Source organism: Episyrphus balteatus, chromosome 2, assembly GCF_945859705.1.
Source record: "Episyrphus balteatus chromosome 2, idEpiBalt1.1, whole genome shotgun sequence".
Classification (NCBI taxonomy): Eukaryota; Metazoa; Arthropoda; class Insecta; order Diptera; family Syrphidae; genus Episyrphus; species Episyrphus balteatus.
Window position 1 is genome coordinate 48,579,658 of NC_079135.1, and position 21,015 is coordinate 48,600,672.

At 30.3% G+C, this 21,015-nt stretch overlaps 1 protein-coding gene across 6 annotated transcripts in view; it reads left to right on the top strand.

The window, feature by feature from the left end:
• LOC129912382 (DNA-binding protein D-ETS-3) overlaps nt 1-21,015 on the top strand; it is a 100,397-nt gene that overhangs the window by 68,760 nt on the left and 10,622 nt on the right. For all 6 annotated transcript variants that reach the window (XM_055990597.1, XM_055990592.1, XM_055990591.1 and 3 more), the window contains 2 exons: nt 5,954-6,031; nt 13,390-13,437. In XM_055990597.1, the coding sequence (XP_055846572.1) occupies nt 5,954-6,031; nt 13,390-13,437 (126 nt within the window). The remainder of the gene's footprint in view (nt 1-5,953; nt 6,032-13,389; nt 13,438-21,015) is intronic.

The following is a 21,015-nucleotide window of genomic DNA, read 5'->3' on the forward strand; positions in this document are numbered from 1 at the left end:
TACTGCATTTTTAAATACTAAAGTACTGCCTACTCTAAAGGTGAAACGACAGCCCTGCTACCCAGGGTGATCGCGTCATAATCCCTTTGACATTCTTGTCAAAAAGTAAATTTTCATACCCACCCTCCCATAAGAAGTATAACTTCAATAATTTAAAACCCATGACACACCGTAACACAGATATATACATAATAATTCTGATAAAATCGGTAGTTTAAAACCTAAACAAACAAATCTTCCGTAATACTGCGTCTTATGAAGCGTTTTCAGCTATTATCTTCTAGGATTAAACCAGAAAATTAATGGATTAAGATAATCATAAATTTATAAAAAGCTTAGAACATTGTATAATGTAAACCTGATTATTCAAAAGATTCTGCGACATGCGGGTGATCATTGTCAACATATTCATTGGAGAGTGGTAGCGACCGACCTTAGAATTGAGGCTGCCAATAGCATGAATTAAATTTTAAATTCACTGATAACAAATCGTCTTAATTTATTGCTTGTTTGTTTGCTTATTTTTTTGATTAAAAAAATAAATTATTTATCATACATTTAAAGATCTTAATGATCTTGCTGCTATAATTTTATAGCAAAGACACCTTTTATAACTAAAACTATTTAATTAAATTGTTTGTTTAGATTTGTTATCATTTAAAATTATGGTTTTGTTTGGCAAGTTTTTAAATAAACGGGTTTACTGTTTAACCAAGTCAAAATATAAAATACAAAGAGCAATGAATATAAATGTTGCAAAAATTTATGTTTAATAAATACTACGCACTTTAAATGAGATCATGATCCCAATTCATAAATTTGAAATTTTTAGTTATAAGATCATGGACACAGGTGGGTGGTATACATTTTAGTTGCAATAATTTCTTTAAGAAAAAAAAAAGTGATAATTTCATTCAAATCATTAGAGGTATTTCCAATAAAGCAATCAATTAAAATAGTTATAGTTATTGGAAGGTGGTATTTATTAGTCAACACCTAATTAAACTCGAGATTATGGCTTATTTTGCCACTATACGATTTTAAGCGATAACTAATTTCGAGTGAGATTAAAATATTATTAAAAAGTTTAAAAGTAAACTTTTTCTTGGAGACTTTTGGACTTTTAATTTATCATTTTTCCTTATAAATTAACGGAGGAAATACCTCTGGACGACTGTTTTTTCAATAATTTTTTATGAAAAACTGGAAGCATTTATTGAAATTCGAAAAATGTACATGATAATTATTATTGATGTTATGAAGTCTTTATTCAATGCCTAGTAAATTATCTGTTATAAAAAGGGAAAATGTTTTCCATTAAAATATATGTAGGTAAGTGTTGCCAGAATATTTTAGAGGCAATAAGCCGTTTTGAAAAATCTTGGATCCAAAAATAGCCACTTTTAAAACTGTTAAAAAAAATTACAAATATTTTTTTGTACGAATTTTTTTAAAATTTTAATGTTCTGAAAAGTTTTTTTTTGTTGATCATACTTCAAGTTATATGTCTTTCATTTTGTTTATATACATTTTGGTTTTCAGGGTCATTGAAGAGCGTAAATGTTTGTTAAATGTTAAACGAAAATTCAATCTTTTTTACCCAAATTGTAAAAAAAAATATGTGCTCAAAGTTTTCGTTAACTATGAACTAACTATGGACTAACTATGAACTTTTAAGGCTTCCTATAAGTCTTAAAATCATGATAATAGTTTCTCCAGATGATGAAAAATGTAAAATTAAGTTCTTGAAGGATTTTCCTCTCAATAGGAGCTGTTTTTTGTCAAGCACTTAGAATAAAATGCACGACTTGGTCGCACGTACTTGCTCTTATGATAAAAGTAACTTTAATAATAATAATCTAATTGCGTTTAATGAACCTATGACTCGCAGTATTAGGGAGATTAATAGTATGTAAAATAATCTAGATTTTAATTTCCATTTGAGTAGAGACTCATTCAAAAATATGATAAACTTGTATTTTTCAACTAATACAGTCAAATAAGGAGAAAAAAGGGGTAAATCTCGGAATGAATGTTAGTAGAATTTTTTTTTGCTCAATATCTTCCTTTTGCCATTCTATAACATATCTCAAAAGTCTAGAAAAATCTCATGTCCGCTTGTCGCGATTTCAAGGTCAAATCGCGAAACGGAGATTTTCAAAATTAGCAAAAATAGGCTATGGTATTATATACGCATATGATACATGATTTCAAGGTATTTTTTAATGCTGATTCCAAAAAATTTAAAATCAAGACAATCTGACGTCTCTGGAAAAAGTTATACCTGTTTTTCATCTGTCAACTCATATTATTATAACAGTTGCAAACTTACTGCCGTAAAACCCTTAAAAGTTATGGTAGATGAACCAAATTTTGCATGAAGATTTTAGAATCCATCATTATTAAAAATCAAAACAATCCATTACAAAAAATATATATACCTACGAAATAATGGTATTTTTTGATGGAGGGGCAAATTTTAGGATATGCACTAAAAAGATTCTTGTTCATCTTAGGAATAAGTGCTAATAGGCTAATTTTTTCATTTTAATATTTGTTTGGATATTCTTTAACTACCCTCAAAAATCTAAAAATATCTCATGTCCGCAAGTCTTAAATTTCTTGGTTTGAAAATAAGGTGCAGATTTTAAAAAATTAATAAGAAAAGTTTAAATTTTTATATGTATACCAACATAAGCGACATGATTTAAAGGTATTTTTTAACACTTATTCCAACAAAACTCACAAACAAGTCAACCTGACCATCCCTGAAAAGTAATGCACCTTATTCATGTTGATCTGACACAAATATCTGAAGTGTAGTTTTTCAATTTTTTAAAATCTGCACCTTATCTTCAAACCAAGAAAATTAGGACTTGCGGACATGAGTTTTTTTTAGATTTTTGAGGGTAGTTAAAGAATATCCAAACAAATATTAAAATGAAAAAATTAGCCTATTAGCACTTATTCCTAAGATGAACAAGAATCTTTTTAGTGCATATCCTAAAATTTGCCCCTCCATCAAAAAATACCATTATTTCGTAGGTATATATATTTTTTGTAATGGATTGTTTTGATTTTTAATAATGATGGATTCTAAAATCTTCATGCAAAATTTGGTTCATCTACCATAACTTTTAAGGGTTTTACGGCAGTAAGTTTGCAACTGTTATAATAATATGAGTTGACAGATGAAAAACAGGTATAACTTTTTCCAGAGACGTCAGATTGTCTTGATTTTAAATTTTTTGGAATCAGCATTAAAAAATACCTTGAAATCATGTATCATATGCGTATATAATACCATAGCCTATTTTTGCTAATTTTGAAAATCTCCATTTCGCGATTTGACCTTGAAATCGCGACAAGCGGACATGAGATTTTTCTAGACTTTTGAGATATGTTATAGAATGGCAAAAGGAAGATATTGAGCAAAAAAAATTTCTACTAACATTCATTCCGAGGTTAAACCCTTATTTGACTGGATTAAACTAATTAAATAACGTTAATAAATAATTTTATTTTTTTGTACATATGTAGCTTTAGTTTTATAATGATTCAATGTATAATTTAAAAATTTCGTTAGTCTATTTGAGATTGTAAACTCTAATTGATATTAAATAAATAAATAAATATTAAAGCTGTTTATTGAACAAAATTAGGGTAAATTTAAAATTAGAATTTTTAAGGAATTTCATAAGATATCTAAAAATATATTTATAATTAAAATTTTTTTTCCCCAAAACCAACTAAGTATGCCATTTGAGTTCATGCATAAAAAGAAATTTTTAGAAAAAAAAAAATTAGTAAATTTTAGAGCTGGTTTTAAAAAACTAATTTTTTATAAGCATATGTATAAAAATGTTCTTACATTTTTCAAAAAAAAGTTGATAGGTAAGTATGCCATTTATGCCATTTTTAAGAAAATATTATTCAATACATTAAAACAAAATTTTGATAAAATTCATCAACCAGTTTTCAAAAAAAAAATTTTGAAATATTTTTTAAAAATCCAAAAATGTATTTTTAAAAATTTTGTAAATTTTTTATATGTACAACGTTTACTTTAACGTTTTTGTATAATAAATGTGTTTGAAATCAGCTACGTTGTTTACGAGAAATTCAGAAAACAAAAATACCGTTTTATGGCAGGTACCTAGACAAACTTTTTTGTTTGTATGTTCTGCAGTCAAAATAATTTCAGAAATTTAACTTCAACATTTAAAATCTTTAAAACACATTCCACCTGTCAATCCTCCTTCTCTTATAGCTGTCAAATACAAGAAAGAAATTCAAACAAAAACAAATGTTATCTGGGTTTTAGTGTTCAAAGGCAACAAAAAAAAAACTTTAAAACTACCATTCATCGAATTTCAGTTCAAATATTCATTCATGCTATTATCAGTATTCATTGAGCTGAAAACGAGATTACAAAAAGATATAAAATGAATACATACCTATCTACTTTCAAATAAGCATTCTAGATAGACACACAAGTTACAACGGATTTGCATAAAATAGAGCAACAATTGATATCATGAAATCAAATACTTTTGGTTCAATGATTTCAAAAATCACACAAAAACAAATAAAATTTATGCTTTAAAGGTGCTTTTGAGGTTTATGACTCTTGAAGACTTACCCGAGTAAATTTTGCCAACAGAGTTTCATTAAAATCATAAATGTTTGAACTTTTTCAATCAAAATTTATTTAAAAAAAAAAAAATATACCCAAAACTTGAACTGAAAAAAAAGAGCATCGTTGTTTTCGAGAAGCCACATAAAGAGCAAACACAAAAAGAAAATATCCTCGGGCCAAAAATCAAAATCAGTGAAAAATCAAAGAACAACGAAAACATTATTTTCCAACTGAAAAAGCTACCCCTTTTCAGTACACAGTTCCAAAAAAAAAAAAATAAAAAAAAAATTAAGGGTGCTAGAGTGTGTTGATATATACAACAGAACGTGTTAACCGGCCTTAGGGGGTTTTCACTTTACCACGCAGCAGTTCTGCTGCCATCACCATCTCTCTTTTTTGAACAAACGAAGCTGTGAAAGGAACTTTCTCGTACTAGTTTTGGTACGTTGATGTCACAAAGTTTCCCTCTTTACAAAAGTTCCAAAAATAAAAAGAAAGAACTGAAACAGGGGTAGAGATGTGGTTCCTGCTTTCATTGTCATTGTCTATCTCTTTATATGATTCCCAGCCGTTTTTTTGGTGAATGGCAACAGTGAACTTTATTTTGCACACGATCCACAAATTGAAAACACTTTGAAAAAATAAAACAAAAAAAAATGAGTCAAATGAAAACTCTCCAAAGAATCGTTCAGCTTGGATGCATCTTTACTCATGTTTGGCTTTTTGTTCGCCTTTCACTCGACTGGAGCACCACAAAGGACCCGCTCACTCACATTGACAAACGCACATAGACAAGCTATTATATAAACTGCATGAACTCTCAACACCATCATCTATACCCACTAAGAGTATAATGATTTTATCGAAACCCGGGGGGTGTAATTTGTAGCACCAACCAACCCAACTTTCGGGTGAAAAATTTTAAATTGAATGTCCTGGAGCATTGTTTTGGTTCCTTTGTAATCACAAACAATCTATTTATACAAAATAGCCTTGAGGTATTTTCTTCGTTCGTTTTTGCTCTTCTATGACTTAATGGTTGATGGTGCTATTTTGTTATTGCTAGGATGATGGTTGGGTATTTCTTTATTTTGCTCCAAGGCTAGTTAGGTAATCAAAACTTCAAAACTTTGTTATTTTTTGTGCATTGCAACGACATTCGTTTGTTTGAAAAATTTTGACAGTTTTACCAAATATGGCAATTGGCTTTTGATTGCGAGATAGACAAATTAAATTATTAATTAAGCTAAAAAAAAAAATATCAATATTTTTAAACTTTTAATTGATTAATGTTTTATTTTTGTATGTTTTTAGGGTACAGCTCAAATGGATTGAGCTGTGTTGGTGTTAATAAATCAACGCTGGACCCACACACGCATTTAAGACAGCCCGGTGAGTATTTTTGTGTTTTTTTTTTTTTATTAAAACAAAATAATAATAAATGATTTGGATTTTTAATATTAAAATTTCAAAAGTTTTCTAATAAAATGTTACATAATAATTTTCAATAATTGGTGCACTGCTTATTATTGTGTGGTGAAATCAACCAAAATGTGTTGCAATTGTAAATCAGGATCAGTTTTTTGCACTGAGCTTGACTCCAGTTAACCAAGGGCTTAGTTATAGCTATCAATCAGTTAAAATTTTGTTTTGCTGTTTTGAATACTTTTATCATATATTTTGAGGAAAATTTTGATGAAATAAACTGAAAACATATTTCTACTAATTTTATTTTGTGTTTAATTTTTTATACACAAATTTATTTTATAAATTTTACTGATGAAATTTCACAGTAAAAAAGGAAAGCTATAAACGCAAAACATTTCAAATTCCTGATGTTTCAATTTTAACTGATGGATTTTACTGATATTGCTATAATTGAGCCCTAAATCGGCAGTTTTTCAGTAGAAAATGAATAAATAACAGCTCTAAGTTGGGAACAACGAAATCGGTCAATGAATTGACTTTTTGACGTAAAAATTACCTCAAAATCTTTCCCTTGAAAAATATGAAAAAGATTCCAAATTTTTCTGATCTTGGATGGGTTTTGTAGTGGAGATTGAATAAGGTCTAGAGCCCTATTACTGAATTGAAGCTAAAATGATACAGAAATAAAACTGAAATGAAATAAAACTGAAATGATATAAATTTTTTATCGAACTTACCACATAACCCCCTTTTATTAAAATTCTTAAAATTTTTTTAACCCTTTCGAACCCAAATCAGTATTAAAAAATGTCAAACGGGTCAAAAATGTCACAATTAAGAAATATGAATAGCAAAAAGTTATTTTCCAAAATAATAAATAGCAAAACTAATGTGTTATTCTCATGTTACATGTAAGCAATATGCACTGCCTATGACCACCAAAAAAAGTCGGACAACTGAGAAAATAACTTTTTATGAAACTATAATGTATGCTACTTCTTCTAAGCAAAAAAACAAAACACTTTCTACATTAACATTTTTTATATCTTTTTTTCAAAATTATGACCATATATAAAAAAAAAATTAAAGGGATGATATTTTTTGACTAACTTCTTGTAATAATCTAGTAACTAGGCATTATTATCTTTCAATTAAGCCATGGAAACCTAAAAAATTGTTTAATTTAATATTTTTTTACGAATTTAAAAAAAAATGTTACATGAGAGTAACGCTGGGTCCGAAAGGGTTAAACACACAAAAAATCAATTAAGCCATTTGTAAGTTTATCTTCTTTAATTTTTTTAAAACTAAACACCAGTTCAAAAAAATACTTGTAATTAATCTAATAAGTGAATTATGGAACGTATCGTCGGTGAAACCAGAAAAGTGTGTAACTCCATTTTAGCAAATTTTGTAGTAGAGCAAAAAAAACAAAATCGTTTTGAAAGCATTTGTATGAGTTTTCATTTTCTAATTTGCTAATAAAATAAAAACTATGAACTTTAAGGGGATTCTCGGTTTAAGGAACGGTAGATATCAGGTTTGTCTAACAGATGGCATTCAAATCTAATTTTCAGAAAATTTGGAGTTACACACTTTTCTGGTTTCACCGACGGTATTTATTTTGACCTTTTTTTTTTGTTTGATTTTGAAGATTTAACTGGCCGGATAAAGCATACGTTTTTAGGATTTGATTATGAACATTCTTTAGGTTGTTTTCTCAAATAAATATATAACAAACAAATAATGCTCCTTCATCGGACACTTTAACTGTTTGCCTGACAAATCCAAATTTCTTTCTTTCTTGCATCCTTCCGTCAACCGTCCTTTCCCGGTCAACATAATAACATGTAGCTTCTTGATTGAATGATAAGTGCAAACAACTTAAAATAAAAAAAAAACTTTTATCCTTTTCCAAATATAGGTTTGTCCAGTTTTGCAAATACATGAGTATATATAAATTTCTGCAAATACCATTTCAATCTAAATCCTTCTGGTTCATTTAGTTTAACAAAATAAGTTAAAAAAAAAATATATAAAATGAAAAAAGGATATTTGCATTTCCCTTTCCATCATATCCAGGTGGTTGGATGTTTTCAGCTTGATGTTGTTGTTGGTGATGTGTAGGTGGTGTTACCTCCGTTCTTCATATAGGTATACACAACAAAGTATCGTTGGTGAGTGGTCCTCTAAAGAAAAGGGGTTGTTTGCAAATGTGTCCACGAGGACGAGTGTGTACCGCACTAAATACAACCACCAGCCCAGTCAGTACCATAGTACCGTACCCACTCGCAAGGAGTCTGGAATGGAATAAATGCATTTAAAGTACATTTGTTTGCTAAGGACACTTGAAGTTGGTATAATGCTTTCGTATATACTCTCACTTACACCATCTCCTCTCCTGATGCATGCCGTTCTTGAGTTTATTATTAAGGATTATTTTTTCCTCCTTTTTTTTATTTTATTTTTTTTTTTATTTACACAGTTTAGACATTCATCTGTAACCGTTTCAGACTTTACACTTTAAAAGGTTACAATCGGCTGATTTTTCTATTGTTAAAACACATCCCATAAAGTCGTCTCGGGACTTTGATTTGTTATTCTGGAGTTTTGTTAAATTTGAAAAAAAAAAAAAAAAAATGAAAACACTTACTGAATTTTTTTGGGATACAATTCGAAATAAGTACCTAAAAGTACAATATTCAAGTTGACAAACATTCGAAAAAAGGGAATTCCAAATATGCGGTGGTTTTGAATTTTGTGTGCCACGCGCACACTTTTATTTCGCACAAAAAGAGGCTTAAAAACAAACCCTTCACTGTATGTTTGTGCGTTACGGATCTATTGTTAGCTTTTGTTTCTTCTTATTTTGCCATGAATTACTCTGTTTAAAGCGGTTTGAAGTGGCAAATTTAAGATCGATTTGCGACAGTTTCAGTTTCATTTCACCACTTTTAAGGGAATTTCAAGTGGAATTTGGGTTATTTGCGTATGATTTCAAGTGTTATGAAAAGTTGAAGGGTGAGCTGTCTAATTGAGTTTTGAAGGTTGAAGTTTTTAATAGGTCTATTCGTTGTTCTAAGTTGGTTTGTATTAAGATTTATTTTGAAAACTGCAACTTGCTGTTCTAGATATTGCTAGTAATTGTAATCTATAGAGATCCATTATACGAAAAGGTAATATTTTATTAATTAAAGAAAAAAAGAAAAACAAAACAAAAAAAAAAACGGTTTATTCTGAAAGAGAAGCCAACAATCAACAATCCTGAAGCCGTAATTCACACTGTCTTGTAGTTTCAAAAGATTTCTGCATAGGTTATATGGACAAAGAGGTAAATGAAGAAGTTCCGCACCTTATGTGCCTTACTCATAGGCCCAAACTTCGTTCATGAGAATTCTAATTGAACATCTCCAACAATCTGATTTGTGATAAAAAGTGTACTTCGCTTTATTAGAAGCTGTAAACGGTTTATCTATTCAGCGAATATTCAATAGAGATCCATTTTTTCTAAGTGTTTCTATCTGGCTGACCCCAACTTTTAAATAGCAATTCCTACTTCTGGAGCTAGATCTGCCATAGAGCATACGGTTGTCAAATATTTTAACATTTTAGAAATGTATTTCAAGGTCTGAATTCATTCATCGATGTTTATGACATTATATTCTAAAAATAATAACCGACAAAAAATTCGTAATAATTTTTTTGTTTTCCTAGCACAGATATCATAGAAAAACTAACAATTGCATTTTGCAACACCATGCACTTTCAACTAAATGCATTCTTTGCAATATGCAATCCTCTAATTGAAGTTTGCCTGTCAGCTCTTTTGTTTAAGCTATGAATATTAAATTTATTAACTACTTCACCTCATTCAGGCATTAAGAGGTATATTTCTTCTTAAAATTAATAACATTACATTATATTAATAATCTTTTAAAAATAAAAAACTAAATAAATGTGCCCTTAATTATGAAAGTGGCATCAAATCTAGCCTAAAAATAATTATTATTAAAGGGGTAAAGTTTATTTGAAAGCGAAATTGCAGTAAATAAACTTCTTTATTGCTTCTCTAGTGATTTCATAAAAAAATATAATTAAATCGTTATAAGAAAATTATTATGTAAGTTTTTCTTTAAATAATGCAAAAAGTGACTTAGTCCACTTTCATAATCATGGGCACAATAAGCTATTGATTATGTCGAAAAAAACAGGGTAATAAGGAACTAAGACGTTCACGGGTTTTTATTGCAGTAATCGTTCAATGGGTTATAAAAGTAGATAAAACCGCGGAGTGCTATTAAATGAGAGGGTGGAAACTGAATATAGGGGTGCAAAAGCCTCCTTTTTGTTTTTTTTCAATATACCTCGTAAACCAAGCAAAATTTTGATATATTGTATATACAACTTTTTGTAGAGAATTAAATTTCCAATTGGAATAATGGTTTTTAAAAATTGAAAAAAAAAATTTCCATACCAAAATAGTCGAAACAATCATAAAAAAAATATCAAAAAAATCGATTTTTTGAGTTTTTTTTTGCTTTTTTAGTTGTACATTTTTGTTGGGTTGAGATAGACATAAACATTGCTCCAAAGAAAAAAAGATTAAGATTAAATTTCCTTCAAAATGCTGTACTCACTAAATTTTTTCATTGAAAATTGACAGAAGTATGGTCATTTTAATCTGTCTTTTTTTCGCATTTTTAGTTTTACTTTTCAAAGTCAAAACTTGTAAAAAAAATGTTTAAAAAGCACATTGAGTACAATTTTCACAAAGACTGTGGACTTCAATACGACAAAGTAAAGTGCCTTGATTGATTTCTTATCAAACATGAAAATCATAATGTTCCTATTCCTTCTACTTTTTGAGAAAATTGAAAAATAGATAAAATACTTTCTTTATGGGAATCACTCGTTTATTTAAAAAAGAATTGATAACTTCATTTTAAAATTAATATTAAGTTTATAATTCTAGCTTTTGAAAAAAGTATCAATCAAAACTGTAAGTGTTGCCCGTTGTTTTTTAATAATTTTTTTTAATTTTAAGTATTTTTTTTAGAAAATTGCCCCTCCCTCCAAAACGGGGGGACATTGACCCTCCCTCCCATAGTAAACAATGATTGTATTTAACCCCTCTACAAAATCTTATTATCAGTTCTTGGTGCTTAAGTAATCGTACTTTCCCCTCAAATGTTTCTGTTTTACTTAAGTAAAACTAAAAATGCGAAAAAAAAGATAGATTAAAATGGCCATACTTCGGTCAATTTTCAATGAAAAAATTTAGTGAGTACAGCATTTTGAAGGAAATTTAATCTTCTTTTTTTCTTTGGAGCAATGTTTATGTCTATCTCAACCCAAAAAAAATGTACAACTAAAAAAGCAAAAAAACTCAAAAAAACGATTTTTTTGATATTTTTTTTTATGATTGTTTCGACTATTTGGTATGGAAATTTTTTTTTCAATTTTTAAAAACCATTATTCCAATAGGAAATTTTATTCTCTACAAAAAGTTGTATATACAATATACCAAAATTTTGCTTGGTTTACGAGGTATATTGAAAAAAACCAAAAAGGGGGCTTTTGCACCCCTATCTTCAGTTTCCACCCTCTCATTTAATAGCACTCCGCGGTTTTATCTTCTTTTATAACCCATTGAACGATTCCTGCAATAAAAACCCGTGAACGTCTTAGTTCCTTTCTAAACTACATAATCAATAGCCTAAAATGAAAGGTTAATCGTGTATCATAAAAATATTTTGACGACTTAACAATTAGCCTTTAAAATGTATGTTTTCTAAATGGAATTAAAATTAAACTTAACGACGAAATGAGAAACTTCCTTCTTTTTTAGAGATCTTTAAAACTGTGGTTGATTCTGAGAAAAAATTAACGAAAACAAAAGAACCATAGCGTAAGAAAGTTTGAAATTCGTGTTATTAATATATTTTCAGAGTGATTTAACTTGTGCCAACAAAACACTATCTAGTGGTTGATTAAATAATAGCATTTTCGCCAGCATGAGATGATTATTAAAAGATTATGCTTGAAAACCCTTCAATGATCAGCAAGAAATTTCAAGATTTTTGTTCTTAGTTCTCAGCATATCCCCAATCGACATTGGCACTGTTGGTACAAATATGGGTTTTGGTCTAATTGCTAAATCTTAAGATTTTTGTTTTAATCTTAATTCTCTTAAACCTAAAAATTATGAAGTTCAATTTTAAGCTTAAGTACCTAACTATGCACAAGTAAGCTGAGTCCTGAAAATTAAGAATATGCAGTTGAAAGTTTAAACTCAATTAGTTATTATAAAAATCTTTTTATTTGCTGCCTGTTCATTAGTTCAAATGTTTGATATTTCCGAACATTTATCTCAAAACTCTTAAATACAAAAATAATAGCGAATTCACTTTGTCAATTTTGCCAAGCTCTTTATGCAGTTTTATTATTTTGCAGAGTTTTGTTTTTAATGTTTATGGTTCTGTACAGCCCAACGAATATTCAAGTTTTACATCTCGAGGTTTGAACATAGCATTATCAAAAATGCAATTTTCCCTTAATAGTAATAAAATTTTTGGCCTGAAACGCCCAAGAAGAAGAAAAACCTTGTGACTAACAACTCCCAAACGTTTTTGAGTCCGTGTAGTTAATTGGAAAAAATGGAAAAGACCTACAATTTACTGCCGAAGTCGAACGGCAAAGCTAAAATGTCCCTTTGCATTACATCAATAACTTCGAAGGCTTTGTCAATTCCTCACTAGAGGCATTACCCCTGAAGAAAGGTTTTCAGATGGTGTACCGATTGTACTCGTAAAAATTTCTGCTGAACATATTTTCTTGTTTTCTTTTTAGAGCATGATTAGAGTAGTCGAGTCTTATGTTTCGAACTAATTTTTGCTAAATTTATCAGTTCCACTTTCTATTTTCAACTAAAATTGTTTACTCTTAATGGCGAAAAATAAATTTTAGTAAAGTAAAGTAAAGCTATTTAGAAAAGTACCACAAAATTAATTAGTTAATTTGTATTTGAGTTTTAATCTGGTTTAACAGAAAAGATCTCATGAATTAAAAGAAGGTCATTTAAATATTAAACAAAAATTTAAAATTAATTATTAAGATCAAATTTCTTAATTAAAGTTTTAAATAGGTATAAGGTTTAAAAAAAAAAATTGACGCCTAATTAAAAATTGCTACATGAACGGCCATACAAAAAGTACACAATTAATTTTATGACTTTTTATAAAACATGCGCCACAAAGCCGGTTGCAGATTTAAAGATCAAAACAAAACCAAGTTAATTTATTCGAATTTGTATTTATTTTCAGATCCATATCAAATGTTCGGTCCGACCAGCAGCAGACTGGCAAGTTCTGGTGAGTAATCTTTTACTGTTTTTGTTTATTTTTAAAGAGTCACTCTTATACAATCTCCCCATATTGTCTTTCATGATACTACAACTCAGGTGCAAAGATAGCAATCATTACCTCTAAGGCACGTGTCCCATCAATTTTGTTTAAAAGTCACTCAAGCACCCAGTGTCGGAGCCTGGCGCAGACTTGTCTTGTCTAACGATAATAATATATTCATCTTTCGTGGTGGGTGGACAGGCGTTAAAAAAAACCCAACCAACCTTAAACCCCTATACCACCTACCTCTGCAGCATTTGTATCAATGGTATTATGAGTATTACCAACCCTTACGGTGTTAACTGATTTAAATTCATTGTGTTATCATATCACTTTCCCATTGTTACCAGGACCGCTTACAAATTCAAACCCAAACCTCATACCCTTTTATTCTGACTATGACGGCAAAAGAACTAAAAGAAAAACCCTGTTTCAGGTTAAGAGTGCGTGAACACTGATTTTATCACTTAATTCATTGTATTACATTATAGATCGTTACAGACCGCTTTTCAAATGAAGGGTTGGGGAGGTTTTTTTTTTTTCTTGTATTTTTTTTGACACGCTCTGCCTCTGAATATACCCCAACGAACCATGGAAGACTGGCGAAAAAAAATAAGCGAGAAATAAAGAACCCAAAAAAACACAACTGGAACACCTTTCACAGTTTGGGCAGAGGTACAAAATTATTTCGTGCGCGAATAACTGGTATACTATACGGTTGGTATATTTAACCAAAGACCTTTCCCTTATATCCGCCATATTGCGTGTTCCAAAGGGTGTGCCAGTAAAGTGGTAATTTTTATTTTTTTTTACTCAGCAAATAAAAAATCCAAGTCAGGTTTATTTTGGTTTAACACTCTCGTTCTGTTCATAATATCGACACGTGATCAATGTTAACAATTGACGCACAATTTTGACTTGTGTTGTAAGGTAGAATGGGATGTGTCGGTTGATTCGGGAAGGGGTTGTGAAAAGCGATACATCATTTTCATTAGTTTTTTCTCTCTGGCGGAAGAAAACAGGGCCAATAAAGTCAAAATATAACTTTGGTATTAGGTTGAATGGATAGAAAGGTGTATAGGAAATTATAACCTTTAAGGAGCGTGATGTTAAAATCATACGAATTATTGTGAGAAAATTTTTAAAGGAAGTGTGCGTGGGTGTGGTGCACAGAACATATTGATATAGAATACAAATGTGTTGCTCTTTTTTTTTGGATTGTTGTTTTTTGTTGAAAAATTTTAAGGGAAGGGTCGTAGGATAATGATGTGTTTAACATGACTTGCCCTACAACAAGTTAAATAAATTTTATGAGAAATAAATAAAAGTTAGTTGTAAGGGGTTTGAAGGGTGATGAGGCAATTAATTTTAATTGTTTTCAATCTAGTTATGTAATTTTTTTTTTTATTATTCATTTGTGATAAATTTAGCAGGATATGTTTTTTTTTAAATTAACCAAACTAGAGTTCAAAATGGTATGCATTTTCAGCAATGTAACAAATGTTAAAGAATACTCTTAATAAAAAATAAATAAAAAAATAAAATAAAAATAGTATTTGGTAAAATTTTTAACAACAATTGCAAATACTAGATAAATTGCCTTCAAGTACGGAGAAAAAAAGGCACATTAAAATAAGATGATGCCCACCTTAAATCATATCATCTTTAAAGTTTAAACAAAACGATTCCCGCTTAAGGTGGACTCCACCTTAATTTCATTTTAATGTGAATGTTCATTTTAAAAAAAAACGACATCAAATTTAAAATTATGTCACACTTAAGCTTTTGTTGCAGTTTATCATACTTATTTCCAACAGTGAGGTAGCACGATGGTAAGGCCCTCGCCTAGTGACCAAATAGTTTTAGGTTCGATCCCCAGTTGCTGATAGTTCTATTTTTAATCAAAATGTTTCCACATAAAAATAAGATGATCTCCCGCTTAAATTAAGTCACCTTAAATTAAGACGGAATTCACCTTAGCAATTAAAAACATGAAGAAATCGGCTTAATTTAAGCTGGCATCCACACAGAGAAAAATAGACCACATAAAATAGAACAAAAACAATAAGATTTCTCTATGGTTTTCATCCAAGAAGGAAAACTTATTAAAACAATCGGGGTTTCCTTATTGTTTTAAAATCTGCAAAAAAATAAAAAAAAACGATGACCAGACTGGGAATCGAACTGGAGACTTCAAATCATTAGTCGCCCACCTTACCACCTGAACCAACCTGCCATGAAAATATTGATCGCGATTTTTGTTCTAGTGCTAAGTTGCAAAAAAAAATCAACTTTTCAGTCAAATTTTAATAAGATTTTCTCTATAAAAATAATAAGAAATCTCCTTAAAAAAACCTTATTAATCGTTGATTTTAATAAGATTTCCTTATGAAATGTATGGGCGGTAAAACAATATGGCAATCTGTTAGTTTTTAGCGGGTCATATTTTTCTCTGTGCACTTATTTTAAGGTGGTCTTCTTTTGTCCGTGAGCATATTGCAACATCTTGGATCTCAAAATCAAAGCTTGCAACAAAAGTAATGTCTCTTGAAGCGTGTAAGTCTGTAAGTGTAAAAGATAAAGAGAGCAAAAGTGGTTCTTTTATCGTGGATGTACCAAAATGCGGCAGGATTTTAAATATAAGGAGTTTCTTTTCAAAGTATGTACCTACAGTTCAAATATAAGGACGCCAAAAGGAACGACCAAATTTCGGCCTATCTTCCTATATGGTTCTAATTTGGTTGTATCAGTGCACCGACCCATAGCCCCATAACCAAAAAACACATATTCTCTAAATTCTAAATGATTTTGACAAATGAAAACTTTTTGAAACAGTAATACTGCGATTCTTTAATATTTAACTTCCTCTTTGATTTTTATAGATCTCATGTTAAAACCTAAAAAAAGAGTGATAACGTCTTTAAAATCTTTGAACGCTGGCTGCATTTCCGAAAAAACGTGGGGCATTCTCCCGTTCCACCTGAGCCTGTAAGCAGTGTGGTATAGGTTGCAATTTCATCTTAACTGATTCATTCATAGTCAACTTACAGCTCAAACTATTATGGATACAAATATCTACTATAGATTATTTTAAAGGTTGTATCCTTAACCTTAATACTAAAAAAAGATTAAAAAAAAAATTCAATCATTAAATAGGGTAAATAGGGGTAAAACGACATGATAAAAATATATCATTTTCTAAAGGTTTGTCGTTGAGAGTTGTTTTTTTTTTCTAATCTTTAGATAAATTTGTAAGAAAAATGAAAGAAGATTTGAAAAAATTCTTAAAAAAACAAATGGTGAGTCCTGATTTTTTTTTTAGACAATGCAAGGGGAAGGTCTTCGACAAAGTTGATATTTAAATTATGGGAAATTTTGTACGGAAATTTGATACACGATTTATACCAAGACAATACAAAAAATAGAGGTCTGATAAAACATAAACATATAAAATTTTCAAGGTATGAAAAAAAAAAAATAATGATTTTCGGGAGAAGTGCAAAATCAACCTATTATTCATATAAAGGGCTCAATTAGCAATGTAAAATTCGGGGATGAGCTTTTGCGAAATTGCATATGCAAACATTTCCATTTAGAAGAGACAATTTCACTTAAACGAAGACTTAAAAAAACTATATTTAATTAATGACATTGCAAATCTTGAAAAATTAAAATTAATTTATACTGGTCGTGCTAATTTTAAACAATCGAAATGCTTTTGATTTTGATAAAACGGAAAGTTCTGTCATTACTTAATTCATGGTTGGATCACGCAACTAGTCTGACTCCGTTGCGTTTGAATCACGAATATAAAAAAGTTGGTTTTTGAGCTCTCACTACCTATAGATTTAATTAAATAATTCTATGGATTTGAACGAAAAAGATCCTTTTGTTTAACCTGCTCTGCTCCTGCTGATATACAGAAGAATTGTTCGAATCTTAAAGTTCAAATCATGGATTCAAGAAAAAGGTTCTGCATTTCTGTCAACTTGAAAGTATAAAAAGTATATTTTATTCGTAGAGTTATTAAAAGTGTTGGGTATTAAATTGTAAAGAATAAAATTAATGAACTTCAAATTTTGAAGAAATCCTCAAGTTAATCTTAGCCGACGACTATAAACATCAGTACATACTGCCCCTTTCATGAGAAAAAGGAATTGCTAATTAAAAACAAGTATAAAAACTTGAAGAAAAGTAATGCTTGTTTTTTTAATTCGTTTAAAAAAATACCATACACAACTTTTGCCACGCTACTATACCATATAGGCGCTCCAGATATTTCAATTTAAGTTAACACCAACAAAACCTCTAAATGGATTGATCCGGGCTACGTCCGCTTGAGCAATTCCAATTCTGGAAATCACAGAAAGCAAAAGCATATGCTATGTGAATTTATGAGGACTTAACACGAACCCATGTTAAAACCAGGGCCAAAACAAAATCGGAATGGGGACCGCCCGGCCCTCCCCTTTTTGGAGTTGGACACAACTTAACTCAGTTTCGGTCATGTTTTATAGCATCGTGTGGTCAAAGTTTTATTGTTGAGTCCATGTTTCTGTTTCACAATCCACCACCACCCGAAAAATCACGAAACATAAAAATAAAGTGCCCTCCACAAGATGGTATAAGTTCGAATATATTTATACCTACTGCTACCATGGGTTTTCCCTTTCGGTCTGTCTGGTGGCGAGTCACCAGGACAAGTAAGTTACATAGCGGCTGCATGCAACGATTCCAAATCCAAAACCGTTTCCCTGTCGAAAATGACTCTTAAAGCTGGGTGGGGAGACTCAGGGCAAAGAATTAGCATAAAACACAATCGCCTACATTTTTTCAGGCGAACTATTTCGTTTCATTACTCCACCACCGACGACGACAACAATACCCCTTATGGCCTTTATTATATTTTTTTCCGTGGTTTCGAATTACTTTGTAGACTTTCGGGAAGAAGAGAAATGACGGGCGGTCAGCTACATCGCCAGTGGCGGGCCCAAAGATGGTGGCAAAAATGCTGTTTTTGATTAATTATAGCTTCCTTTCGACAAGGAAACCGCTTTGTTCGACGACCTTCTTGGTAACTCCAGCACTTTTCATAGCATTAGCAGTAAACTTTCATATCTTCGTGCCTTGAGGATGCATAAAAAAATTAAGAGCCAACTACCGGGGCTGGTAGTTATGAACGCATTTCATATAGTTTCGATGTTGGGGTGCAGGAGGAGCATAAAAAGTGACGAAGCCACCCACCTTCAAGTTTCTATGCATAGTGCTAAATTAAGGGCTGAACGCCATTAGTAACTTAGCGAGAGTATAGGGAAGGTAGGCCCTCTCCACACAAAAATACTCTAGGAGCCAAAACATCAAAATGAGATTAAGGAATTAATTATTTCCGGATTTTGTATATTTTTTTCCATTCTTTTATTAAATTAACATTTCTACGGTTTTGTGAGCGGCGGGCAACAAACACGGAACCCGGAGTGTTGTGAGAGGTCACACTTTGAAACACCTCTTATCCGTTATTTTGCTATTTTTTGTTTTATTTTTATGGTGTGCACACTTGTAATTGCATGTCGTTAATTAAAATATAATAAGAATGGGCATTGTCAGCCGGAAGTGAGGTGGGAAATTGGCCTAATTCCTAAAGCATCAAAAACATCACTCGCACAAGAAAAGTTTCTCGCTCTTTTATTTCATTCTTATAAAGCAAGTTTTAAATTAAATGGTAATTAGGGAACAAGTCAAAGAAAAAACGGAACTATTGTAGAGTGAAGGAAATTCTCTATGGCAGCTGTGTAGTGCTAAATTCCATCAGAGGAGCTTTTTGAGAATGGCTTTTAGTTCTTGTTGAAAAAAAAAAAAAAACAATTTTGTGACAAAAATTGTTGAAGGAAGTTGTAGTTTTGTATAAATGTTGGTGAAATGCACTTCATATTGCAACCCAAGTGCGTGTAGTTAATTTTTGACACAATAATCTGAGACGGAAATGAATAAGCGATCTTTTCGTTAGGCTGTCAAAAGTGTAATTGTTGTAAATTCAAATTATATATACAGGAGGCTGATTAGGAATGAAACTTTTATTGTGAATAAGAGAAAAATTGAAGAAATAGGGGACAGAAGTAGCAATAGAATTGACTAAACGTCTTCTTAAGGTGTGCTAGTAAGGCAGTGTGGAAAATATAGAGAAACTAACTCAACTAAGTACTTAAGGCTCGCTTCACATTTATTCGGTTTTTCGTTGTTGGAAACACTTTCGAATATACTTAAAAGGCAAAGTTTGACAGGAATAGTTTTAATTTTTCAATCAGATTTTTAAAAATTTGCGTCTTCCAAAACCATCTAAAATCATGTTAAAATGAAAATTTTGAGAATAATGATGGATACTTTTCCTTATTTTGGAAAATTTTGAATTTTCAAATTTTTTCTCTGGTTTGACTAAAATTTTAACAGTATTCATTAATAAAATACTCAAATAAACTCATGAGAATTTGGTTTTGCTCATGTAATAGTGATTAGATATAAGTCATTTAAACTGCAAAAAATCGGTGTTTTATTTTATCTCAAATTCAAAAACTGTTTGCAAATTCATTTCAGGTATAAAAAAATCGTAAAAAGGCTAATATTTTTTTTTTGAATTTTCTGTCAAGTGATCCGTAGTTGAGGTATTGAAAGTTAATGAGTATGAATTTTAGTTTTATGACAGTCTTAATAAATCCTTAATATCCATTCTAAGAGAAATACAAATTTATCCGAAAAAAAAACTCCTACTTCCTTGTGAAGGAAACTAAAAATAAAAAAATTAAAGTTTTGGTTTTATGATATTTCTATTGAAATATTAATAATTAATAATAATATTGCACTAAAGCCATTTGAAATAAAAAAAAATATTTATAGAACTAAAATCGTAAAATTGGAAGAATGTAGCTTTCACATGCTTTTTGTTCTATCATAATTCGATCATTTTTCACAGACTTTCGAAAATCACTATAACAACCACGATTTTTGTTTGTCCCTTTAATTTTTTGGGCAAGTGTATAAGACTCCCGGATTGTACCGGGAGACATTGAAGTTGAAAAAATTAGAGAAATTCGGTAGAGCAAACAGTAACTTGAAAGTTTTAAAAATATCAAGGCACTTGCAAAGAAACTAACCCACAAAATTAGAATGTGCTCGTTCAGGAAAAAGTATGAGCGACTAGCTTTTTAGTCAACGTCATTTTCTGACCGGAAATTCAGTTAGACGAGTAAGATTTTTTTTGTATTGAATTTCTTCACAAGTTCAAAAAGTGAAAATTTTACGAGAGTAGCCATCATTCGATACATACTAAAAACATTTTTATTTATTTTAATGTTTTAATCTACATTTTAGTGTTTGATTAGTAACGCCTATTTAGTCATTTTGGAGTCCAAAATGTTTCACCCTCTCAAAAACTGTAAAGACATAAACTGCTAAATTCATGTTGGTCATTCTTTTGGCCATAAGAAAAACCCTCCAAAACACTAGCAATAAACCACCAGTAGTAAGAAAAAATAAAGAATTTAACTTTAACAA